The sequence below is a fragment of the Polistes fuscatus genome, unplaced genomic scaffold, assembly GCF_010416935.1.
Source record: "Polistes fuscatus isolate 324 unplaced genomic scaffold, CU_Pfus_HIC Scaffold13, whole genome shotgun sequence".
In the NCBI taxonomy this organism is placed as follows: domain Eukaryota; kingdom Metazoa; phylum Arthropoda; class Insecta; order Hymenoptera; family Vespidae; genus Polistes; species Polistes fuscatus.
Genome location: NW_025113031.1, coordinates 3,888,935 through 3,916,769, shown reverse-complemented (window position 1 = coordinate 3,916,769; position 27,835 = coordinate 3,888,935). Strand labels below are relative to the sequence as shown.

At 33.5% G+C, this 27,835-nt stretch overlaps 1 protein-coding gene across 7 annotated transcripts in view; it reads right to left on the bottom strand.

Moving 5' to 3' along the window:
* Nucleotides 1–27,835, bottom strand: part of LOC122513973 (optomotor-blind protein-like) — a 93,052-nt gene that overhangs the window by 53,203 nt on the left and 12,014 nt on the right. For 3 of the 7 annotated variants that reach the window (XM_043630535.1, XM_043630537.1, XM_043630538.1), the window contains exons 3-4: nucleotides 2,044–2,157; nucleotides 1,207–1,320 (exon numbers count right to left, since the gene is read on the bottom strand). In XM_043630535.1, the coding sequence (XP_043486470.1) occupies nucleotides 1,207–1,320; nucleotides 2,044–2,157 (228 nt within the window). The remainder of the gene's footprint in view (nucleotides 1–1,206; nucleotides 1,321–2,043; nucleotides 2,158–27,835) is intronic. The other 4 variants (XM_043630539.1, XM_043630541.1, XM_043630540.1 and 1 more) reach the window with 2 other exon arrangements.

Below are 27,835 nucleotides of genomic sequence, written 5' to 3'. Positions count from 1 at the left end.
CCAATAAAAAAGATGAGGATCCAAAGTGATCCTTTTTACTATTCTTACTACTACTACTACTACTACTACTACTACTATTACTATTACTACTACTACTACGACAACTATCACCCCTGCTGTACACTTTACTATGAATCAAACGCTTTTATTTTTATTTAACCCTAAATCATATTACAATGAACATTTATTGTTATACTCTGTGTCCCTTTATTATTTTTTCGCGATCGTTTAATAATTATCATTTGCAAAAAATATCCAAAATAATAACGTCGAATAATTATGGCAACATTCAAATAATTCAATGAGTTTTAGTTTACGGAAATATCGATTGAAAGTTAGATAGGAGAAATAAGACAAACTAAAAAACCAAAATGATTCGATAAAATTTGTAGATATTTGTAATTTTGGTCTTTATAAGAGGGGGAACGGGAGGGAAGGAGGAAGGGAAAGGATACGGAAACAATTTTAGGCTACGATTACCTTTCTTCGTACTCCCTCCCACTGTTCGTTCTCGCAGTTATCGCGAGGCATCATCTCTCTCGAGGCCCATGCAATGTGAAGGCTTGTTGCGATCCCCATACTAGTCGAAAGAATTTTCCCAGAAAAGTTACGCCCTCGCGTGATATCGTGAGAAATTAAATATATGTATATATATATATTATGTATATATATATATATATGTATATATATATATACATATTCTACCTTGTTTTTTGCATCAAATATTTCTTTTTTTTTTGCCACCCTTTTTTTTCTTCATCCTTCTAAACACAATCTAATCATCGACCAACATCCCTTTCGCGTTAACAACCTCTTCTTTTTTTTTTTCTCATCGAAAGTAAGAAAAAATTAAAGTCATAAATGAAAAATGAATTGAATATTTGATGAAACAATTGAAAGAATTGAATGTTAATAAAAAAGTATGATCGACGAGTATGAGGAATTGTTCGCAGAGCACGCTTCACACTTTCAAGTAGAGCTTTCAAATTTCGATCTTGATTAATTTGATTTTTGAAATATTCATTCAATCGTCCATGATTATAAAAGTGATGGAAAAGAAAAAAAAGAAAAAAAAGCAAGAAAAATCAACTACGATCGCATTAGATTCGCTAGATCGGATCATCGTTTAAATGATCCCAACGAGATTTTGATGGATCTAGAGGATGGTCGCGCGCTAAAGGCACCATGTTTTCTTTTTTTTATCACCTGTTATGAAACTTATATCGGCACTCGTCCGATGCCACGATGTCCATTAGCAGTATGTAGCTAGCTTGCCTGTCTAACCCGGACACCCTCACTTTATACGCGGGAAACATGCGTCTGCGAACAATTTTGCAATCGCAAAAAGAAAGACAAGGTCAATTAGTTTTACCGTTCACCGTTCTCTTTCTTTTCTATTTTTTATTTTTATATTTATATTTTTATTTTATTTTATTTCAATTTTTATATTATATTACTTCGTTTCATTCGTTTGGTTTGTAATTTTTTTTTCTTGTCATTTATCTCCTTGCCTTCCGTCATCGATCAATGACTACGCACATACACGCACACACATATATACACATATACGTACACCTGTTACAACTCGTCTCGAATGATCCTTATGAAATTTTTTTCTCTTCGATATATGTATCTCTTCCTCTCGTTAGTTGCAAATAAATAAATAATTACTATTAAAAGAGGAATCACGTAAGAAATGATTTTCTTTTTAGTTAAAGTAAATAGTAGTGGTTTTCTAGTTTACCGGTTCGGATGCGAAGCTAACTAACGAATAGAAAAAGCCTGATAGGTTGCTCCTAATTAACGGGATATATATACGTACTCGAATAAACTTTCAAGATTCGTACTGTAAATGTTTTTTGATTATAAAAAAAAGATGATATCTCTCTGATGGATAATTTTCATTAGGATCGTTAAAAACGAGTTGTTATTAATGTCGATAATAATTCTATTCTTTTCCTTTCTCTCTCTCTCTCTTTCTCTCTGTTTTTCTCTCTTTCATTATTTTCTCCAAGTTTCTTCGAGCTAACTCGAAAGCTCTACCTGTTGTGAAATTTGTATCTGTAGTCGTCAGCAGCAACGATGTCCAATAGGAGGATATACTTGGCCTTGGCATCCAGACCGGAAACTCGGAACTTCATTTGAGGGAACATCTGCCTGGACCCCCGATCAACACCGAAAGTACGATTACATTACATCTTATTATAATCATTTATTTTTCGACAATTATTCTTGCTTTAAGTATAAATGGGTCTTTCGAAAAGTATCCATCTATGACATATGAATAAATAAATTGTAATCTTGTAATTGTAAGAATTGTATCTTTTATCAAAATATGTTATTTCTTTATATATTAAGATGAATCAGAAATTCGTGCCTTTATTGCGTTGAAATTGCATAGTGGATTGTTTTTGTTAAATTAACTTTGGAGATATTCATTTAAAACACACGAACTTTTGGTTCATCCTAATATTAATCGAAAGACCCAGATATAAGAGAAAAATATAAAAAAAGAAATACATATAGAAGATATTCAATTTGTTGCATTATCCAATAAAACGAGTCGAAGTAGGAGAAAACTGCATAGAAAACTGATTGATACATACGTACTTATAATTTTCATTATTTTTCGACAAGTATTTTTCGACAATTATTTTTGCTTTAATTATAAATGAGTCTATCGAAAAGTATTCATGGGAAACTTTAACATGGATTTACATTTTGATTATGATCAACGACAATTATGAATTATTCTTCTACTAAAAACTGCATCTTTTATATAAAACTGTATTCTTCTCTAATACTAATCTAAAGACCCAAAATATAATAGAAAAATAAAAAATAAAACAAAATAAATATAAAAGATATATTGAATTTGTTGCATTAGCAGAGCGCGACGTGTATCCAATAAAACGAGTCGAAGTGAAGCGCGCGTTAAGAGAAATTGAAAATTTTCTCGAAGTAGGAGAAAACTACATAGGTAAGATACGTACGTACGTAGTTACATACGTAAGGTACATAAGAAGTCGGTAGTGAAAAGTGGATTAAAAAGAAGGTCGACGACCGTAAGACGAGTTCTGCGGGAGCGTAGGGTCAGAAAGTGATTCGTGCGATCGTCATAAAGTAATCCGAGAAGCGCGTCGCTTCCTGTAAGATAAACTTCGTGGTCTGCTTCGTTGATGCGCTGGTGCTTCTCCAGAAAGAAAGAAAGAAACAAACAAACAAACAAAGAAAGAAAGAAAGAAAGAATAAAAGAGAGAGAGAGAGAGAGATAGAAGGAGTCACGTCGTCAGTTCGAAGACGACAAGGATGCACGATGGAATCCTGAAAGGTCGGAATAGAAACGTGCACGAGTCAATCTCAAGTCCTGTCAGACGACGACGACGAAGACGACGACGACGAAGACGACGAAGACGAACGCCGGATGCTGGAAAGCGCCGAAGAAGAAGAAGAAGAAGAAGAGGTGAAGAAGGAGGTGGGAGGGGGAGGGAGAGGAGAGTCGAGCGCGTTCCCGCGGAATAAAAAGCAGATCTCGTTTCATCTCTTTCTCTCTATCTCGAGTAAACATACACATACATGTATAGAGTATATTGTATCGTCCATGTAAACGCGTTTCAGTGTATCGGAGTTAACCTGTATAAAACTGGGAGGGAGGCTGGGGGAGAGATCTTCGAGAAGATAATACGCGTTCGAAGTTATGGAGAAGTTTTGACGTATTAGACAATGTTGCAACCGTTTGTTTAAATCGTTTTTCTCTCTCTCTAATCGTGTAAAAAATATTGTACGTACGAAAATCTTTTTTTTTTCAAATTGGAAAATCACCGTGCTTTGCAACAAATCAAACATCGTCTTTATAATTAGATTCTTCTTCGTTTGGTCAAACATTTTACCTATAAATAAAAATAATAATATTATCCTATAATTAATTGTAAATATGAAAAATTATTTCTCAAACGCATAGATAGATCCTAAAATCCTAAAAGTCAATATATATATATAAATTACACATACGGATATATACGATAAATAATTAATTATAATATCTTAAGAATATATATATATTTTGTACCTTGAAATCTCAAAAAACAATTTACAATCTTGACGCATTGTTTTACACCTGAAAAAGAAAAACAGAACAGAGAATCGTTCCATAAATATGAAAATAAAAAATACGTTATATATACATGTAGTTCGAAAAGAATCCGAATCCATTTCTAGATGGATACTGAAAATGTATCAATAATCAAATCGAGGAAAGACGATTGATTTGACTTTTATGATTTTAATTCGAAAGGCTCTCCTGGGCTAATAGCTTTAGCCTCGACACAAATAGCAGGACGTTTCTTTAACGAGCCGAAAACTTTAACGTCTAACCATTCGTACAGTCTTTCTTTCGAGTTCACCTCGAGCGTTTGTTAAAAGAGAATCTTTTTGAATAAAATTACCTACGAAAGACAGACCTTTATCCTCTCTCTCTCTCTCTCTCTCTTGCACCCACCCACCCTTCCGCCCTCCTCCAAGACATCTTACGAGAACTTTGTTACCTTCTTCGCGAGCATGCTGGCAATTACGAGAGAATGAGAGAGAAAAAGAGAGAGGAGGGAGCTGGGCAAGGTAACGTGAAAAACTCGCAAAGAAAGAGAACCAAAGGAGAAGGAAATAAAAAGGAAAGAAGAAGAAGAAGAAAAAAAAGAAAAAGTATCTTAAAGAAAAGCTACCCTTCTCTGAAAAGACATCGACGAAGTTAGAACGAGAGTCACGCCAGTGTAAATTCTCACAGGTGTGCTCTCTCTCTCTCTCTCTTTCTCATGACACCCCCCACCCCACGCTCCTCATCTCGGTTAGTTTTCTTCAAACCCTCTCGTTTACACGCACAAAACTCTCTCTTTTCGACTAATTCGTTAAGCTAATGTTGCTTTTCTTCTTTTTTTTTCCATATTTTATCTCTAATTTTCTATTTTGATTCCTTCTTTTCTCGATATTTCAATTTTAAATAAGGATAAGTTGTCGATAAAATGCGACAGTTATTAATTTACGAGTATATTAATATTTATTTTAATCGAATTTAAATATGATTTTTTACATTTTCCGATTAAGCAGACTGTTAAAAAAAAAAAATGTAATCGAACGAAATAAATATTACGAATATTTATAAACTTATATAGCGGTAGATCTATGAAATTAATTGAACAAATTTGATTTTATTTGAACGTTCTTTTTTTAATTTTAGCTCGGACCCCGTTAACCGAAATACTTTTTCCATTAACCTTGAATGTCGAATAAATATAATTAAAAAAAAGAAAAAAGAAGAAAAAAAGAGAGAGAAGAAAAGAAATTTCTATCAAATAAATTCGAAATGAATACGATGATAGCGAGTTAGATTTGATCCGAAAGTGTTCGAAGATTACTTAAATTCGATGTAAGAGGATAAATCGTATCGTAGGAAAATAAAAAAAAATGAGGAAAAGAAGGAAAGATGAAGGAAAAAGGAAGAAGAAGAATAAGGAAAAGAATGAAGAAAAGAAAATATATATATCTTGAGCAGAAGTTTGCGTATTCTAGGAGTTTCGCGTCGGCCAAAGACGCGAGTGCTCTTACGCGTTACAACGGTGGAGGCCAATTACGGTAATTAGCCACGACCATAAACGAGTCCTCCTGAAGCGCGAGAAAGAAAGAGAAAGAAAGAGAGAGAGAGAGAGAGAGAGAGAAAGTTGGAAAAAGGAGAAAGGGAAAAAAAGAGACAATGCGACGCACACACGTAAACGCAATAAACATATACTCGCGAATATATCATTCAAATCCAGTAAATAACAATTAATCATTATATTTTCTCCGAGTTTAAAAAATAATCGATAAATCATTTTTCTTCCGAATATAACAAGAATGAGCGACCATATATGAAAAATATAAATAAATATATATCCGCGAATATATAATTCAAATCTAATAAATAACAATTAATCATTATATTTTCTCCGAGTTTAAAAAATAATCGATAAATAATATTTCTTCCGAATATAACAAGAATTAACATTGTATGAACGAACATATATGAAAAATATAAATAAATATATATATCCGCGAATATATAATTCAAATCTAATAAATAACAACTAATCATTATATTTTCTCCGAGTTTAAAAAATAATCGATAAATAATTATCTTTCTTATATCGAGAACTAACCATTCTATTAACGAACGATTGCAATTACGATAAATATTATAAAATTATTAATAAAATGTGTGCGTGATTTTATGTATTTATATATATATAACTCTTGAAAAAAAGAAAAAGGTACAAAAATGTATGTATAATATAAACGAGGAGAAATATACTCGTCGGAATATACTTGTTTATCAAAATCGACAAAGGTGTATATATGGTCCAGATGAACTCGAGATGCAGTACGATCTAAAAGACTTCAAAGGAAACGAAAGAGTGACAGAAGAGGGAGGGGGGGGTTGCAGAGAGAGATAAAGAGAGAGAAAGAGAGAGAGAAGAAAAGAGGAAGCGGCTCACCGCAGGGATTTTTGGTAGCATCTGCCTACTGTCCGCCCGTTCGAGAATTTTTCCGCAACGAGTAAAAAGAAGACCAAAAGAGAGAAAGAGAGACAGAGAGAGAGAGTGAGAGAGAGAGAAAGAGGGAATGAGGAGCACTCGCTCGCGATAAACGAGACACATTCGCATTCACGATCGAGGAGGCTGAAGGATACTAAGCCGGATTATCCAAGCTCTGCGAGCCAAAACAGCCTCCCGCGGGAGGACACGAGGGGATCTCATACCTATATATATATATATATGTATACCTATATATGTATATAGTATATATATTATATATACATGTTCCGTGTACGATCCTCAAATCGAAAACTCGTCCTACCGAAAGAGAGAGAAAGACTATCTCCAAAATAACCCATGTGAAGAGTCTATCATACTCTCTTTCTCTCTCTCTCTCTCTCTGTTTCTCTCTATCTCTCAAGCTTCGAAATAGCAAACCACCCTTTTGCCCTTTCATCCTTTCGAACTTTGATCGCAGTTTTCACGGATCTTAATCCTTCGTTTGTATGCGTACCTTGTATTCGCGTTGTTGAATCCTTCGAGATTTATTTGTAACTCGTATTATACGCCAGGCATTTATCTCAACTAAATTTGGATTCATTATTTTTCTTGTTTTTTTTTTTTTTTTATATATAAGAAATTAAGTAAGTTTATGCAAATGGTTCATACGTTGGAACACATATTTCTTTTTTATTTGGTTTTTTTTTTAAAATGCTATACTTTTATAAGAAGGGTAGACTGCTACTTTACGATTTCCTAATTTAACCATAATTTCTATTCTAGTTTGAGTTATTAACGAGCGGCAATAGGAATAAACAAATTATCTGCGACGTAATATATAGCTACGGTAGTTGAACGCACCCGTTGAAAGCTGTAAATCGTCTGATAAAAAGCGATAATGAACAAGTTGGCTTTTTATGTTGGACTCCTCCCGGTATCTCTCTCGGCTTCTCTCTCATTTTTTTTCTATTTTCGACAACAAACGTTGCTTCTTCTCGTTCTCTTAAATCGTTAGAAACTCGCGATAAGGATGAAAGAAAAGTACAACTGCGACCGAATTCTTCCAAATATCGGATATTACCTTTTAAAACGTTCACACGAATGGAAAAGAGAATAATCCCAGTGTTTTTTTTTTTCTTTCTTTTCTTTTTTTTTTTTTTTTTTATGTGAGAAAGGGGGCCCGCGTAACCCCATGACATTATTTTCTATCCTTTACTTTAGAACCATCGTACGAACAAACCCTTTTGGGAATTTAATTCTTTTTCGATTTATCGAGATTAAAGAAGACGATACGTACAAATTTATTTATAACGAGAAGAGAAGAGAAGAGAAGAGAAAAGGAAAGAAAAGAAAATGAGAAAAACGAGAATGAAACTATAACTTTGAAAATCCGTGATAAAGATGAAAGAAAAGTACAATCGTGACCGAATTCTTCCAAAAATCGGATAATACCTTCCAAAACGTTCACATGGAAGAAAAGGAGAATCCTTGTTCTTTTTTCTATGCGAGAAAGGGCCGCGTAACCCCATGACATTATTCTCTATCCTTTCTTCAGAACCATCGGACTAATCCTTTCGAGAATTTAATTCTTTTTCGATTTATCGAGATTAAAGAAGACAAAATGTAAGAATCTCTTTTGGAACGAAAAAAAAAAAAATAAGAAAAGAGAAAAGAAAATGGGGGAAATTCTAGAATATCCTAACCGTTCGAAATATAATTTGGTAATTATTGGAAAAATGAAAGTAAAAAAGATTAATAAAAAAAAATACAAGACGAGGAGAGATAATAGAAATAAGAAAGAGAGTGGGTGTGCGTACGTTCGTGCGGGTGCGTGCGTTTATGTGTGTGTGTATGAGAGAGAGAAAGAAAGATGGGAAGGAAAAAAATTGATGTAATTTCCTGGCAGGTTCACCGATGCGTACGATGATCACCAACGACGACTACATCCACAACGACGTCAAGATTTAATGACGTCAACGAGCGACGAAGCAGCGATGCGAACTGCGCTTACCCTCGAGCGAAATCAAACACACGCCGTTGGGGGTTTATCATCGATTTATTTGTAAATACCGTTACAAGCATCAACCCGTTTGAAAAGAGAGAGAGAGAAAGAAAGAAAGAAAGAAAAAGAAAGAGAGAGATCCCTACTCACTGTGCAACAGCGTTCGTATTTTCGATGACATCTTTGGAATCAGAAAAATCTTTTTTATGCTACCCAACGCGATCATTAACAATTTTTTCTTTCTTTCCTATTCGATCTTAAGAATTTTCAATATTGTTTATTTCAATGAAGTTTAATCGAATAATTCATAGAACGATGAGACAATTAAGTTACATAGTTTCGGATCGTTTTATACTTATGGTTTAGAAATAAACTTGTATATCACGGGGGGGGAGGGAGGGGGCCAGACAACAATGAAAATAAATAAAAACAAATAACAATTGTAAAGAATTATTTTCTCAAAGATATAAAGGAAAAATAAAAGAAAAGGTAGTAACATTTCACAGATAAGTTCAATCTCAGGTTAATAGAGAGGAAAACTCGTTGAGTTTAATTCATTCAAAATGTGGGTCGAGATTCGTTTTATTTCTTAGCATCGCCACCACCATTACTATCACCACCATAACCACCATCATCACTACTACTACTATTACTACTATCGCAATACCATTAAATAGCAGCACTTGTTAAGTTTTCCGTTTATGTGTATGCCGTAATTCCGAAGCAGAACCTTACCAAGAGGAACGTTAATAGTTTTACACGGATGCCTCCGATCTTTCAATGTTGTATTGCCAACGCGAGAAAAACTAAACTTGTATAAACATTCTGGTAAAAAATCTAGGGAGAACAAAGTAAACTCTCTAATCCATATGTGTATGTAATATGTAGGATATGTGTGTGTGTGTATGTGTCTACTGTTATTCCTGAGAATCTTCCATGATATATCTCAAACTGGGAGTGGTAAATGATTTGCCATATAAGGAAACGTAGTTCTGTTCGACGTGATCGACTATACAATTAAAAATAAAATAAAGATGAAAATACAATGAACCAAAATTCAACCATAATGTTTTTGTTCGATTCGAACGTTCATACATATTTTAAACGTTCCAATATATATATATATTGTATTGTAAACTAACATAAAATCTGTCATATCAATAGATGCATAAAGGCAGGTGTAGGAAGGGGCGAAATAATTAATTATTATTCTGAATAATAGAGAGAACGATTCGATTCTGTGAATAATATTTGAATTAATCGGAGATGATACGACGAGAGAACAAATTAGCAAACATTCTAATACGTTCATCGTTGATTTTGATATACATATATATATATACGCTTGTGTATATTAAGTATAAAGGAGAATGTATTCATTAAAATATATACGCGTAAATAATTTATTATAACAATTAAAAAACTATATAAGGTATAACAACGATTAATATTGAAACGCAAAAGAATATTCAGACTTTTGATTAGAGATACGAAAAAAGAAAATTGTTTGGGATGAAAAAAAAAAAAGATAATGCAAATAAAAAAAGTAAAGAAGTAATTTAAAAATTAAAAGGAACACCCGTTAGAGAAAAATAACAGAACGAAGGATGATAAATCGGTGACGTTTCGAAGCGAAAGGGAGCAGGTTGCAAGCGATAGAAACGTAAAAGCTGGAGAGAAGAGGGAAGAGAAGAAGGGGAGGAGGGTGGGTGAGTGAGTGAGTGGGAGGGAGGGAGGGAGGGAATGTTCTTTCTCCGTAGCGGTTTTAGCCAGGAGCGATCGTTACCGGGAAAAGGAGAATGATTCGCGTGCGAGAGAATATCGAGAATCACGCGTGCAACTTTGCTAAACACCGGCACGAGACTACTAAAGTCGTCGTCTAGTTTGTTCTAAGTAAATTCGTAGAAAAATTTCTATCATCTGATCTATCACCTAAAGCGCATTATTCTTTGTTTCTTCTTTTTTTTTCTAATGTCTTCCTTCCTCCTCTCACTCATTTACAATATTATAATTGAAATAAATTATTTTCTATTATATAAATTATTTTGTTTTTCGACAAACGTGCAAAGTACCCAGTAGTTCCTACTTATATATTCTAAATTTGTCCGGAGGAAACACAAATTTTACTGCGTTCCCATTTTATTTCTTTCGTGGAAGGGAGGGAGAAAAAGAAATTGTCAAAATGCTTATAAATCATCGTCGGAGAAAAAGGAAGAAAAGGAAGGAAAAAAAAGAAAAGAAAAAGAAAGGAAAGGAAAGGAAATAAACTTAACGCACCTAAGCTATTATTTTAATTTCCACGCGTCAAGAGACAACCGCCGGAGCAAATTTATCGTCTTTTTGATAACGACGCGAAAGACGGAAAAAGAGAGAGTTAAAGAGAGAGAGAGAGAGAGACAGAGAGAGAGAGGAAGGAAGAGTAAGAATAGTAAAACGGTTTAGAAAAAATAAGATGGAAAGAGAAGAACGTTGTGAGAGAGAAGATGCCAAGAGAAAGGATGGACTTTATGGGACGACGTAGGACAGGACACAAATCCACTTGCGAAGGGAGAGAATCGAAAGAGTAAGTGAGAGAAAGAGAGAGAGAGAGAGAGAGAGAGAGAGAGAAATCACTAGTTTCATCCTTGTCTCTCTTAAAAGTCGAACACGAGGAAGAAAGATAGAATGAGTCTTGTCGAACAAATCGGTACAAACGATCGTCGTAAAGCAGTTAAGGTCGAGTTTATATACGCCTCTTCCCTTGGTAGGGCCTCCGTAAGAGGCCCAGAAGGTACGAGATGAGCAGAACCGATAGGGAAACCGATAGTCCGTCGGATCCTTTCGAGAAGGGCTCCTTCCTTTTTCCATGCTCCCTCTCTCTATATGTTTTCTCTATCTTTCTCTCTCTCTCTCTCTCTCTTTTTCTCGAACCCCCGCAGCGAAGATCTTTTTTACCCTGGAGAAAGGGAACCAGTTGGAATATCTTCCAGTCTTTCTTCTTCTTCTTCTTCTTCTTCTTCTTCCTCCCTTTTGTTTTATACATATACATATACATATACGTTTTATAGTTATATGCAGGTAGCATAGAAATTTTCATCCTACTCGATGACATCTATCTGTGTATGTGTGTGTTAAGATCTGACAAGATTTTTCATTGAATAATAATATTTAATTTTTCAATAAATTTCTCTTTCCAAGAACGCGATAATAAAATGAAAAAAGAAATATGCTAATGAAATGGGAGAGGGAGAGGGAGAGAGGGAGAGACATATTTTGTAAAACGATCTAATCGCATTTTCATCGATCAAATATTATTCGGATTAGCTGTTGCATACGTAGAACGAAACATAATAATCATAGCTCAATTAACAGTATAATGTTGATATGTAAATACGTGAATGAGTCAAAATGCGTAACCGTATAAATTAATTTAGCTGCGTCGTTAGCACCGATCCGTCTGCTCGAATGCGCACAATAATAATAATAATAATAATAATAATAATAATAAACGAACGGTAGCTCAATATCGGTGAGAATAAAATTGATATAATAGTCGAAGGATGATTATGGACGCGAAACCAACGATACGATGGAAGACAAAGAAAATAATTTAAATAAAAAAAAACGATTCTTTATTTTTTTTTTACAGTCGCTCGTAATTTGCAAATCAAGCCTCTTTCTTTTTTATATCTATTTTTTTTTTGTTTATAATAATTCCATAACTGCGTTTTAATTGTTCAAGTTTATATAACGCGAGAACAAAAATTAAATAACAATACGATGTTATAAATATAAATCTTTGAAATATTATTTTGAAAAATCATGAAAATAATCGATAATACTCTTTGTCCGTATCTTTTATAATAATCTGTAAAAGTATATATATATATATATAACATACTTATTACTAGATATATCAAAAACGTTATACATGTGATAGAAAAATAAAAAAGCAAGGGTGCGATGCCTAAGGGCCAACCTTACAAGATTTCTTATTAGTTCATCAGGTTATCATCTTTCTCTCTCCCTAGCTCTCCCTTTTTCAGGTGTGAGAAACTCCGAAGAACTCGATCGTAATGACGAGCTATCGATATACAGGGTGTTCGAATTATAACATTTCGTTGTTATAAATTATATTACAAAGTAAATAACGATATAATATAAATTGCGGTAATTTAAACAATTTGAAAATAATTTCTAATTCTAGTTGGCGAGAAAAATATTATTGACAAAATTGCTTCATTAATTTAATACCGTTAATAAAGATGAAATATTTATTGATGCGAACACCCAGTACAAATAATATTCGTAGAGTGATCGATTTTTCGTACTCGTTCATACCAATTAACTCTCTCTCTCTCTCTCTCTCTCTCTCTCTCTCTTGTCTTCCACGAAATTCAATTTGATCGGGATCGAATTAAAAAAGACTCTCTGATCGTTCGAAATCAATAAATATATGTGTCGATGAACGACGTGTGTATAATAATAATTAGTAAGGAAGAAAGGAAGGAAGGAAACTTAGCACCTGTCGACGTTAACTCGATGAAATTATCAACGAAATCGATGTTTTACGAGTTCGCGCGATAATTTGCAATTAATAACATAAAATAATAAGTTCGTGCAATGATCTTAAGAAGAGAAAAATGAAATAATAATTTCCTTGGAAAAAAAAAGAAAAAGAAAAAGGAAAAGAAAAAGAAAAAGAAAATTATTTCATTAAATTGTATCATTACCTCGTATTCATTAATTGCTAATTAATTTTTATTCGAATTCAAATTTGTGTCGACTAGCAAAGAATCGTACGCCCACTCAAAATGAGGAATATATAATTAAATAAAAAATACATTTCGCGCAGACACTCTATTCGTAATAATTAAAAATTAATGAATTCCTATCGGAAACTTTCTATTCTTATATGAATTAATAATTGTGGGAAGGTAATAATAATAATAATAATAATAATGAAATATGAATAATTAATGTGTTATATAACGAAAGTTTATTAATTAAATTTCCGTAGAAAAATACGAAGAGAATAGGCGAGTAGATTGTTTGTCGTAAACAATATTTTTGTAGTTGTCAAAAATTTCTTCTCTAATACTCGTTGAATTAATAATTAATTTCATTAAAAAACAAACGTTGATAAGACGTACGAGTATACATAAAATACGTCGAACGTGTTCGCGGCAGCTGCCGAATGTGACTGGGGCCAACCTATTAAAGTTCTTTAGATAAAACTGCTGATTAATTACCCGCATCTGGTGACTAATTGATCAGATCAACTTCGACGCTGGCACGTTCTTATTGTGCGTGTACGTACACACCACCCATGTATTTCAGTGAAAAAATTCACATGCCGCGCTACAACATTTTATTTCAAATATAATATGTGGATAGATTTCGAGTTAAGACGAAAAATTCTAATAAAATTAAAAACTCGAATAATTATATAAATACGTGATAACTGTAAACACGATTCGATGTAAAAAAAATCGTTAAGATTTAATGCGAATCGTTGGACGTTTCCTACATTTCTTTTTTTCCTTTATTTATTTTTTTCACTCAAACATCTAAATTAATTTCAATTTAATTAAGATTAATCTTAAAGAGTTTTATAGTTCTCTCCTTCGAATCCGATGCTTAGAGGAAACGAAAAATAATTTTCATCGTAGCGATTAACGATTATAATTATTAATAATAAAAATATATTAGAAATAAAAATGCGCGTACGTTCTCGATGCTTGTATCTAATTAATGTTCGTTTTCATTTTCTATATTAATATATCGTTGAAAAATCGAACGATTTTATCTCGAACGGTTCTCCTTCGAATGCTTAGCTGAACGAAATGAAAGGAACGAAGAAACTAACCGAATCAAAAAATTAAAAGTCATATTATGACAAACTCCGACGACTTATGTAGTTTTTATTAGATATCCGTGTTACGTATTTACGTGTATGTATCTAAATTGCGACTTACCTTTTAGTAAAAAAAAAAAAAAGAATTCCTAACTTTCAAACGAATTATGCGAGGCAAGTGAAAAAAGAAAAGAAAAGAAAATGTCAATAATTTTAATGCATTGTATACAAACAAGTATGACATTTTGCATCGTGCGTGCAAGTGCACGTTGTTAATTTTATTTTCATATTAAAATTATAACGCACGTTTATTATATTTTTAATGAAATAGATTCAATCAAAAAATTTGATTATAATAAAATCGAATTTTTGACATTTAATATATATATTTTCCATGTCAAGGCCTCCAAATGAATTTTCATGAATATACGATGATAATGATCTATGATGAGAGCTTAGAAATGATCTCACGAGAAGATCGTCGTATTTTCTCGGAAGAGACAAGCCTTGCATTGATTCGAAAATAGTATTAAACGTGATACGGATCAGTGTTATAAATACGTACACGTGTATGCGCGTATGTGGAAATGGTGCATGCCTGATTAATTAGTCATCGGAATTTTTAATTTTTCCTTGCTTTTCTTTTTTTTTCTTTTTTTTTTTTTTTCTCGTGACGGAAAGTCAAAAGGCAGATGTCGTTGCTCGTATTCTTTTATTTCTTGCCGTTTCGCTAAATGAGAATAATTTTTTATCTCGATCAATTAAGAATTAACTTAAGAGAAAGTCGACGACAAAATAATTGAACGAATATAAAACGAAATAAAGAAATAAATATTCTCGTTTTGAATCGACAATTATTATTAATAATAAGTATCCCTTTTTTCCGAACGTTATCAATGTTTTCAAAAGGGTAAAAAAAACAATCGCATCAAAAATAAATATAGTTATTTTTCTTCTCGTAAGATGGTTATTTGAAGGAGGTATGAAAACGTAATGAATTCACGAAGCTTATTGGGGATTAATAATTAGCACGCGAAGGAAGGAAGCTCTTGAATTTCCTAATGACCTAATCGATCGAAGTAGGAGAAGAAAAAGCGAGGGTAAGAAAGAGGTAAAACAAAAAAAAGAGAAAGAGAGAGAAAAAAAATGTGAAATGACGCGGCGACGGGGGGCCGAGGGGGCGTGGGGGAGGGGGAGGGGCAGGGTGGAGACAGGGGGGGCTCGTTCGTGCTCGAGAACTTTTCGCGGCGAGTTTTCGCACCTCGAAACGCTCGTCGCGGATAAAACTGAACACGGGAGTGCCAAGAACCCTCTCACCATCGTTTCTCATTTCGTGTGAGAAAAGACGAGGAAGAGCGAAAAGAGTGGAGAGGAGAAGAGAGGAGAGGAGAGAAGAGAGAAACCTCAACATCTCTTTTTCTCTCTTTCTCTCACTTCACTTGGGCTTGAAAAAACACGCGATAAGAGCGAGAAAAGAAGACATAGGAAAGGCGACCGAAATGAACTCGGCACGTCTGGAATCGCGCCCTCTTTTTCGATTTCTCTTTCACCCCTTTCAACCCTTTCCTCCCCCTTTCCAACTCCCTCTCCTTCTCACTCTCTCTCTCTCTCTTTTTATACACTGGATCTCTTCTTAACATTTCCTATGGAATTCACGCGTTTCGTGTGCTCACTCGAACGTCATGAAAAAAAGAACAAGAGTAAATATTACTAGGTGTATCTCTCTTTTTCTCTCCTCTCCTCTCCTCTCCTCTTCTCTCTCGTCAGAGTTTTCTTTCTCCCATTCTACGTCTCATTTTCTTCTTCCCTTTTCTCGCTCTCTCTCTCTTTCTCTGTCTCTTTCTTACCCTTATTCATTTTCTCTTATTTTTTCTCGTTCGCTCTCTTCTTAACTCATCGTTTCTTCTTTTTTCTAATTCATTGTGCCATTCCCTTCTTTTCCAACCGATTGTCCTTATCCCTTTTTCTATCTTTAACCGTGCTCATTTTCTATCCTTATTTCTAATTCATGCATTTGAGAGATATCTAAGAACAAGATTGAAAATGAGGAGGACTCTGGGGTAACAGCTTTCTATTTGCATACTAGCAACGAGCCACCACCCACATCAGCAGCCGGCCCTTTCATCCCTCGAGTTCCCTTTCGACACCGGCGTTATTTGCATTCAGAAATTGGCCGTTCAGCACCGCGACGCGCGACCTTCTTCTTTACTTCCTTCCTTCCTTCCTTCCTTCCTTCCTTCCCTCCCTCCTGCCCTCCTATTTTCTTTCTTCGTCGTCTGTTAACATCCCTCCGACCCATCACCCCGACTTACTCTACAAATTTTCTAAACTTTAATAGATCTTTACCGATAAAACGAATGAGTACCGAGATGACGACGCGTCTTACTCTTACTCATCGTAATTGAAAATGTAAAAGAGAAAAAATGATCTCGAGGACAAATTTATTAACAAGCATTTTGTTTGGCGTATAAAAATAATTTAATATTGGTTTTTATCTTGTCCAGAAAGTATAATTATTAAAATAAGTGTCGCAGGGGGATTGGACGGGTTAAGAAAAATCTCGTTGAACGTTTCGTCCCTTTTCATTGGGATTTTTTTCAGCAAACTGAAATTTTGTATTATGACTCTTATTCCTATATATCGTATAATTCTATATAATTATAAAAATAATTTTCAATCGTCGATCAATATGAATGTATCTAGAGATAAGTATATCGAAAAGATATACGCGAACGTAGTAATCAGAGAGTAGACAAAATTCATCCTCTCGATGAAATTGAAGCGTTGGAATTGAAAAGATGGTAATAAATGTGAAACGGAGTTTGTCAAGGAAGGGTTGGGAAGAAAAAAAAGAAAAATGCGTTGCCCGAACGCTCAGCGAATCACTTGATTATCACGATGACACCTTCAGGCCAACGACCATTGTGTGCCTTTTCTTCATTGTACCAATTCACAATGCATCTCCTCCTCGTGATTCTTTTATTCGAAAGGAAGAGACATAGAGCATTGAAGTCTCATCTGTTAATCTTACGTCTTAAGATTTGTCATCATTCGTAGTATTTTACTAATTTTTAAACGCGTCTAGCTCAAATACAATTACACATTCGTGCTAATGAAACACATTAACACATTTGTCGCAAAATCTGATTGGAATAATTGAAATAAATGATTTAAAAAAAAAACACGTTTTTCTCTAATATCAATAATTTTCAAGGGAAAACAACAACGACAACTACAAAAAAATAAAAGTACATATAAAATAGGCGTATAGGTGACAACGGATCGTAAAGGATAATCGTTCTCTCGTTTATGTGAAATAGAGAAAAAAGAAAAAAGAGAAAAAAAAAATAAGGGAGGACGATAAAGAAGGGTCGGTCGGTTGGGTTAGACGCGACGATCTTGTGAAATAATTCATCGGCCCGAGGGGTAGCCTGTGATAATCTGTCAACGCTTAGCTCGTCAACCCGTAGGAAAAAAAAAAAAAAAAGAAAAAAAAAGGAGTGTAAAAAGAATATGACGCCCACGCGTTACGTATTCGTAGATACGTTGATAAGCATAACTGGTAGGTGAAACAAAGGACAAAAAAAAATGGAACGATCTCGGCGTGGTAAACGGTCGTTATCTATTCACACTGCTCGGACACTAATATCAATGTTAGCTAAGTGGTATGAATGTATATGTGTATGTGCATGCACGCGTGTATATGCGTGTGTTGTTGTATGTTAAAAGTACAGATGCACCTGCACCTAAGTACCCTCGTGCATCATTCAAACTCTTATATACGGGTTTGAGGATCTCATCGATTTTATTTTCTCTGATATGTACGTTCAATTTTATGATCGGATCGAACAAGTTTGCGCTTGCTTTTTCTCTTTTTTTCTTTTTTAAAGAAAGGGAGAGAGAATAAATACCGAGTGATCATTTTCTTATACATTTTATTTTATTTCAATTAAGGTAAGAAGTATTGGTATTAATAACGATCAATTTTTCTTATATAAACGAAGATTGTTATTTTTCGATAATCATTTATAAAATATAATCGAAATGATTTGGGATAAGTATTGATCAATTTTTTTTATGGAAGAAAACAAGTGAATCGGGTTGTTTTTGAAAATGAAAAACGAAAAATGGTAAAGAAAAGAAAAGTAATCGATAAAATTGCGCATTTATCGTAAGGATTTTTATTGAAAATAAATAAATTATCATAATGAATCCGATAAGAAGAGAGGTATAACGAAATCGGCTCTTAAATTTGTCCGATGTAAAAAAGTAAAATCTTATTAACGATTATTATCGCATAATAAAAGATGAAAATGAATACGGGCTCTGCTAGCAGCTGTCCGTTATGGAGATATCAGATTTCGATAATTTTCTAATATTATATGGGAAGGGGGGTAGGGTGAAATTTGTATAATTAACGTTCATCAATGAAATAATTCGACAGGACGTGAGACTTAAAAACTAATCATTTATTTATTTATTTATTTATTCAATCGTTTCTCTTATCATTTTTTCTCTCCTTCTTCTTTTCATTTCCTTTTCTTTTCAACGTCAAAAAATTTATTATCGTTGACAGTGCAAAAGTAAATAATAATGACTTTCCTTTTTTTTTTTTTCTTTCGAAGTTTAAAGTCTCGCATAATTTTGAAAAAACCATATTTACGTTTACGTTACTAACATTTATCAAGAGTCATATACTCGCGACCTTAAAAAGCGATAGACTATAATACCTGTAATACGTATGTACAATGTTTTAACTATTCAACGCTATCGTTAAATAATAAATGTCTATCCCAGAGGCGAATAAATTCTTTTCTTTTTTTCTTTTTTCTTTTAATTCAAAAATAAGAAATCATTTTTTAAAATAATATACAAGAATTAATATTATTTAACTTGTAAGCGCGCAATTGACATAATTTACTTATATATGACAAAGAATAATATATAATAACAAGGTTAGAAATAAAATCAAGAAAAATATAATCAAATCGATGCATTAAAGGAAGAATAAAAAAAAGGTGTGATAAATAAAAGAAAAAAAAAAGAAAGAGAAAGAAGAAGGTAGGGAATGAATTGATGAAACATGGTATTCGCACTTGCTAGTTGAACGTCATCGGTAGAGCTTAAGATAGGCTCGCGTGCAAAGCGATGCAATGCGTTATCTCGTAATCGCGTGTACGAGCTTCCGTAGCCTTGAAACGCGCCGCAAAGTGCCGTCGGAGATAAGGACATTCGTGTTTGAATAAAATGAAAAGGAAGAACAAGAGAGAGAGAGAGAGAGAGAGAGAGTTGAAAGGGGTAGGCACACCACCTACTACTGTTGGACTTGGCTGGGGGAGGGGGGGTGGTGATAGCGAAAATGAGGATAGAAAGAAGAATACCTATAGAAAGAACGTTGTAGAGAATGATCCACCCAACCCACCATCAAATTCCTACCTTTTTTTATATTCTTCTCTTGTTTTTTTTTTTTCTTTTTTTTTTGCCAAAAAGAAATATCAAACGATTTCGATATCGTCGAAAGGAACAGTCGGATCGTTCCCGATTCTTCTAATATTTATCTTTACCTCGGTCTATAAAATGTGAAAGTAATATATATATATATATTTGTCTATCTCTTTATGTTAAAAAGAATCTTTCTCTTTTACTTGTTTTTTTTCTTTTTTTTTTTTTATTTATAATATAAAAATCTCATCTTCTCCATATATCAGAAAATTTATTGAAAAATCTTAAAACGCCTACTATTTAGAAATCTGATCATTACTAATTTATTCTTTTTCAATTTTCTTATCTCTTTCTCAAATAAAGCATTGTAATATCTTCATCATTACTAAATAAAAAAAATAACAAAACCCGTTATAAAGAATCTTACAAAAATCTGATTATTTCTAATTTATTCATTCTCCTATTTCTAAACATTTTAATGTCTTCATTAACAAACAAACGTATGATCTTTCCGTTTTATCAAAAAATTATAATCTTATCGAATGTTTATATTATTTCTCTCTCTCTCTCTTTTTTTATCTGTAAAGGTAATCGTGATTCTCAACGATTAGAGACGTCTAAAGATTTTTTAAACCGATGTCACCAGCACTTTTTTCTCTCGTTCGTTCGTACGTTCGTCGGCAAAGTGCAAAAGGTACGAACGCGATAATGAATTGACGCTTGCTTGATATTTACGATCGTTGTTGTAAGAACGCGACGATTATCCGTCGTTGATTTATATAATCATTATCGTACGAGTCTCTTGGGATAATTTCTAATGAATAGGCTAGCTTAGATTATAGCTTCTGTATCCGGATATATCGCGCTATTAAAGTACCGTCAAGATTACTATCGTTACAAAGCTTCCACGATTTCGTATACCAACTCTTCTAATATCGATGAAAAAAATCATTTTTTCTAATCGTATGCGAAAGATAACGCGTTCTTTTTCCTTTTTTTCTTCTTCTTCTTCTTCTTCTTTTTTATATATCTAATTTCACTCAGAAATTAGATATAATAATAAAATAAATATATAATATAGTATATATTATAATATATAATATAATAATATAATATAATATAGAAATAAAAACGAACAGCTAAATAATATATATATATTGAGCTATAATTTTTGTTATTGTTGTTGTTGTTGCTTTATACTTAAAAAACAAAATATAATAAACAAATGTTAATATCATTGACGATTTTTCCATAAACAATATCTTCCCCGTTGTACTTTTTCTTTCCGAATGAAAATATACAAACCACAAATTTCATTAATCCAAGCACGGAAATATACTTTGTTCTTAGGGATTAGGAGAAACTAACGAGATAACAATTCGCTTGAAACGTTTTCGCATTACAATAAATAGTTAAATACGCGATTTGAATGGTTGATAGTTTAACGAACCATTTAACGGACAAAAATTTTTATCGGCATTTAAATTTTTCACCGGGGAAGAAACGAAGTAGATATTTCTAATGTTGTTAATTAGAAAGAGAAAGATATTGGAAATATAACCAAGAATATATCATTTAAATAAATGAGAAACGGGATTATACGAATTATTAGCACTGTTATCTTAAACTTGTCTTATTTCGATAACTAACTTATGTAGTCATGCTTTATCGCACGTATCGTTACACCGTACGTACCTGACACGTGTTTTTTTTTTTTTTGGTACTCTCGATATATACTTACTATGTATGTGTGTATGTATATATATATATATATATGCACTTACAATATGCTGACGTAATTAAGAACGCTTTTGGACAATAGATAAAACATACCGATTACATGACCGATACATCACTCAAAATATAATTTGTGTCAAAAAAAAAAAAGAAAAATTTCTTTTCTTCTTTTTTTTTTTTTTCTTTAAATACTAATAACAAATGGCCTTTTACCAAATTAACATTTTTATCGGAATAATAAATGGTATTTTGAAATAAAAATACTCATGGCAATTATAATTAATAAATAATGATAACGAACAATCATCATTATATTAGGATATTAATATTAATCGTCGAAGAGTTATTTTTAGCCTAAATTACGATACAATATCGAGATATTGTTGAAATGTTCTAAATTAGATCAAACAAAATCGTTATAATAAATCTTCTAATTCAAATATATCAAAAAAAAAAAAAACACACCTTCAAAGATATATTTCTCTATCCGTTTAGACGAGCAACTGCAAAGACTAAAAAACTTAGAAACTTTTCTTTTTGCACGACTGACAATGTGCCGTCTCTTCGAAATAACAAAAAAGAAAATAATAATAATTTAGCCAATGATGTTTCTCTCTCTCTCTCTAAAAAGAAAAAAAAAAAGAAAGAGAAAGAAAGAGAGAGGAAAATAGAAAGAGGGAGAAAACTTTCACAGATGTAACACAGTTATAAATGTCGTTTCAGTATTATTCCCCGAGGTGTTGCTTGTGGTTAGAATGATAGAAAGAGCAAGAGTGACGAAAAGAGAAAGAGCTAAGGATTCTTTCAAAAGAATCCCCCGTTTTTGCTGGCGAGGAGTAGTGAACGGTAAAAGAGTGTTATACCCTCCTAACAGCAGTAACAGCAACAACAACGGCAACAGCAGCAGCAGCAGTAGCAACAGCAACAACAACGGCAGTAACAACAAGAACAAGAACAGCAGCAGCAACAAAAACAACAACAACAACAACGTCGATACAAACTGAGGGAAAGCGAGAGTGTATGTTAGATAGAGAGAGAGAGGGAGGAGGGAGGGATAGAGGGAGAGGGATGCAAGTAAGTAGGATACTGACACTTCTCACCACTACCACACAATCATGAACTGCAATGGAGATATTCTCTTTCTCTCTTTCGCGACCGGAAAGCGCATTTTCAGGCTCACACGCGCGTGCTGAGACCACTACGGCTAATTACCGAGCCTTCAGACAAGACCAAAGCGACCCCTAGCAGAAAGAGAGAGAGAGAGAGAGAGAGAAAGCGTAGAAGGTTGTTAGAATGAGAAAGAGAATACCCTTATTCGTTCGTACGAGAACGGAAACAGAGAGAGAGAGAGAGAGAGAGAGGGAGAGAAAGGGATGAAAAAGAGAAAGAAAGAACGAACGAGAGTGAAAGAGAGAAAGAGAGAGAGAGAGAGAGAGAGAGAGGAAAGGAGTAAAGAAAAGACGACAGTAAGGGCGCATGCGCGTTCAAACGAAGACAGAACGATCCCCGATTGGTTGAACGTTTGAGAGAGAAAGAGAGTACGACGATGTGTACTTGGCCCTCGAGGCCAAGACGAAAGGGGAAAGCGAACGTTCTGGCAAGATGAGGAGGAAGAGGGAAAAACCTGGCTAGACCTCGCTAGAGGGAAGAAATAAGTACGATGCAAAAATCATCCCCGAACGAGTTAGGGCTAGTACCTAACGCGTTACACCACCAAACGAAGGGGGGACAGAGGGGGAGAGAATGACAACCACCAACGTGGCCCACAATTTTGCAACTTCGCGACGCTTCGATGCTTTTTTTACCCTTCGTCCTTCCCTTTCTTTTTTTTTTTTTCGTACATATACAATCGATTTGTCAGATTAAAAGATCTACGCGTGATTCGTTGATATTTTGTTTTTATTTTATACAGAAATATACAATTAATTCTTGGCCGAGAATTAATAAATCATTTTCGTTGAGTTGATATACGTTGACACGAGTTGTAATATAAATAACGTTACAAAGATAAGTGTAAATGGATATATTATAAACCGTGTTACGGTATTAATTATTATTATTTTATTAATAATTCATTGATATGAGAGACTTTGAATTATTCTTATTGAGAATATTTGTATTTTTTGTTGTTGTCTTATATCAATACATATATGCACGTTAAATAGATGATTAGAATGTAATTAATAAGGCGATTAGTTGGGCGTTATTTAAATTGAATAAAAAATCGTTCGAGCTAATTGACAATGAGATTAGAATTATTCAAATGAAATTGATACGGTTACGTTTATATTTATTTAGCGCAAATAAACGATTAACATAATTCAATAGAAAAAAATCATATGGTTTGTAAATCGTTAGATAAATTATAATCGTATTTTAATTAATATGACAATACGAATATAGAATATTACGATTCGATAATCAGGAATAATCCTATTAAATAGGTATAATTATTTTCGTTACGCACGCGACCAATCAGAAGGCCGGAACTATCGTCTACTGTTGAAGACGTCTGGGAACGTGCGAGCGATAATTACATGCTCTTTGTATACAAGTACGTCTTCTTTATCAAGATTTAAACGAGTATGTTGTATCTCGTGTTAAAGAACACTTGTTGGATAATGTTTTATATATAAATATATATGAATTTATTTTGCATTTACAAACACGCGCAACACGTATTGAGAATTTTTCTTTTTTTTTTTTTCTTTTTTTCTTTTTTTCTTTTTTTTATTTTCTATCAATGAATCCAATTTCTTTTCGACCGATCAGCCTGTTCGTTCCTTTTCTTTTCTTTTTTCTTTTCTTTTCTTTTTCTTTTTTGTTACTTTGTACATACGAATACAAATTTTCATATCTCTCAAGCATATATGATTTATATATCCAGGAATTATTTTTATTATCGAATCTTGAGTTTAATTGATCAATCAAATTCATATTCTCTTTACGATCGATACTCATCCTGACAACTTTATTAGTATATTTTTATTATACGGTCTTTTAATTATAACCCTCGTCGTGTTCAATACTGTTTGGTTTTTACTCTCAATTCTTTTTTTCTTTTTTTCTTTTGTTGTTGTTTAATGGGTAGAAAATTATATCGCGAAATATGAAATATATATAATAAGACAACTCGATGTGTACACATGTATATATGATAATGGTGTGATAAATGGCGTAGGTATATATATATTTATATTCATATATATAAATTCGTAATAATTCTAGAACACACTCCTTTCACAAGATCATTAAGCTTGCGTTATATAAATTGAGTGGGCTTTTGTACGTTATTGATTGATAAATCGGCAATTAGCAAAAATCGTTGCATTTTGGTAGGAGATAATCCCGGGGGAATTTTCCAGGAAATTGAGAGAATGAAAAACCCTACAAGAGGAAAAGAGAGAATAAATGTACGAATGAACGAACGAACGAACGAACGAACGAATATTATTTTCTGGGGAAAAATTGTTGGAAATGCGTAGAGAGTAAAAAATGGCGGGAAAAGTAAAGCGATATAAATAAGTAAATAAAAATATAGCCGAAAACAAAAGGATAAAAAAGTGCACACAGTCACGCGTGTGCGAGAACACACACACACGCGCACACAGACAGACAGACAGAACAATATATATATATCTACTACGATGAAATTAAATTGCATTCGTTAACTCGGTAGCACTTTATCGTATATTTCTCGACTAATCGACGAAGCAACCAAGCTTTTTGTCTTCTGTTGAGAAAAGTTTCGTCGAAGGGCATGCCATTTGAAATGGTAATCGCTTTTTCTGACAGCTCGATTTGCAAAACTTGAGTCGAACGATAACGAATGGATTAGATTTGAAGTACTTGCACAAATACGTTAACACACGTCCCATCTCTCTCGTCTGACATAATAGTTTCGATAACGATATCGAAAAAATGATTTCGAGTCTTGTTGCGATTAGAATTCGCATTTGCACACGAGGTATTCGAAAATGACAAGTAAAAATGAATATTCTTTTCCTTTTTTTTCTCTTTTTTTTCTGTTTTTTTTTTTTTTTTCTATGACGTATCGGAAGAATGTTACTGTCAGATATAATATTCATTTAATTCTAACACTCAGATTTCTCTCGAGGAATTTTCTATCGAAAGTGACCACGAACGAGAATAATTTCAAATAAACTAACGTATATTGCTAGAATAATGGAAATATTTGAACAAAATTCTTGTCTCAACGATAAATTCCATTGATTCATTAACGTTTGAAGAGACTAGGACGATAAATAATGCGAACAAGATGAAGATGAAGATGAAGAAGAAGAAGAAGGGTCAGGAAGAGATGTTAACGATGACAAAGATAAATTTCGTTAAGCCTATTATATAAGATTCGTGTGGCTCGCGCCCTCTTTCCTACTACGGCATTTTTATGGTTTGTTTGCCCTCGAAATTGTTGAGGGCTTATATTTGATTTCAAAATCACTGAGAAATTAAATCACACTTTTAAACTCGAGGGTGTTTAAACCGATCTTCTTTTATTTGTCATACTTATGAAAAAGAAATATTAGAAAGAAATGTAACGAGACTAGGAATAAATATTTAACACACACACACACACACACACATATATATACATATACACATAATACATGGAATATATTTAGAAATATTGACCCAATAAATATAAGTCTCCCAATTGTTCGATTTTTATTTACTTATTTAATTATCGATTTGCTTGTATTTTTTTTTATTTTTCTTTCTTTCTTTTCGATATATGGGAAAGGAAAAAAAAAGATGTGCAAGACAACAAGCAGGATTTAATTACGATACCGAACGGACCGTTTAATTGCTCGCAATCGGGTTAAGCGTTACCTGTTCTCTTAACAATGCTTGTAACACCCAACAGGTATATTCGCATTCTTCTTTTATTCACAACTTCTATAAATGGTCATGAACGTTTATTTATCGCTCTGATAAATTAATTGGGGATTAATTACAAGAGAAATAATTGCTATCTCGTTGTTTCGTCGACGGGAAGAGTGAGCGCATTGTAAAATTCATTTTCGATGCAGGTAAAAGGAGAAGGAAAAATAAAAGGAAAAAATAAAAAGAGAGAGAAAAGGGGAAGAGTTAAACAGAAAAAAAAAGAAAAAAAAAACAAGAAACAAGAAATAACGCGAATAATAACAACGAGGTATATAAAAAAAAAAAAAAAAACAAAAAAACGAAAAAGAAATTACGATAAAAGCACTTCTAAAATATCCTAAAACATCCCTATTAAACTAAAAATTAAGCAATGTAGGAAGCTTGCTTGTTGCAAAAGAAAAGAAAAATGAGAAAAAATGGCGAGAAAAAAGAACGAGCGTTGATCTGGTTTCGCTAAGCCCTTCGATAATTCGTCAACGAAAAGAGAGAAGAAAGTAAAATAGCTACGGGTGTGTGTTTTTAAGACGATGATGACGCGCGCGCGCGCGCGCGCGCGTATGTGTGTGCGAGGGTTCGCGTGTGCGTGACCGGAGGCTGTTGAATGGCCGGCAATTTGGGCAGGTAGCAAAGGAGGGGTCGAGGGGTGCAGGAAGGGGAGGCAATTTTGAGGCCCAGTTCCCCCCTTCGAGTAGTCTTCCGTCCTTTTCTATCTCTTCCTTCCCCCACTCTTTCGGCCTTCGAAAGTCCGCAAACCACACGACCCAACGAAGAGAGGGAGAGAGAGAAAGAGAAGCTTAAGGGTTTGTTTCGCAACGGGCCCAGGTAATATCTCGTTTAGAAAGATTACAGGTTCGAGAAGAGGCTGCCAATGTATAAAACAAACATCGTTAAGGCAGCCCTATACTTAAGACCCTCTTTCTATCTCTCTCTCGCTCTCGGTCTGTCTTTCTCTATCTCTCTCATTTTTCTCTTCTTCTTCGTTGCACCCTACACCACCACCCTCGACATTATGTATTACATATTATGCATTGTATATGTAATTGGTTAAATAAGGAAAGAAAACGTAGATTAGTATGTTTAGATACATATGTATATTATATACAGGGTGTGTCAGGAAACATCGTAACTTTTTCTAACGCGAATTTTAGGAGAGAACAGATTGATACGTTATTATTATTTAGATTTATCTATTGTATATATATGTAGGGGTATATATATGTACGCATGTATTTGCGTTTAAAGAACATAATTGCGATTCATGGAAAAAAACTCGATTCATATTTCTAATTACGTTCTAATAAATTTCAACGCGACATATAAAACGACGAGATTATTCGCGATTATAATGAAAAA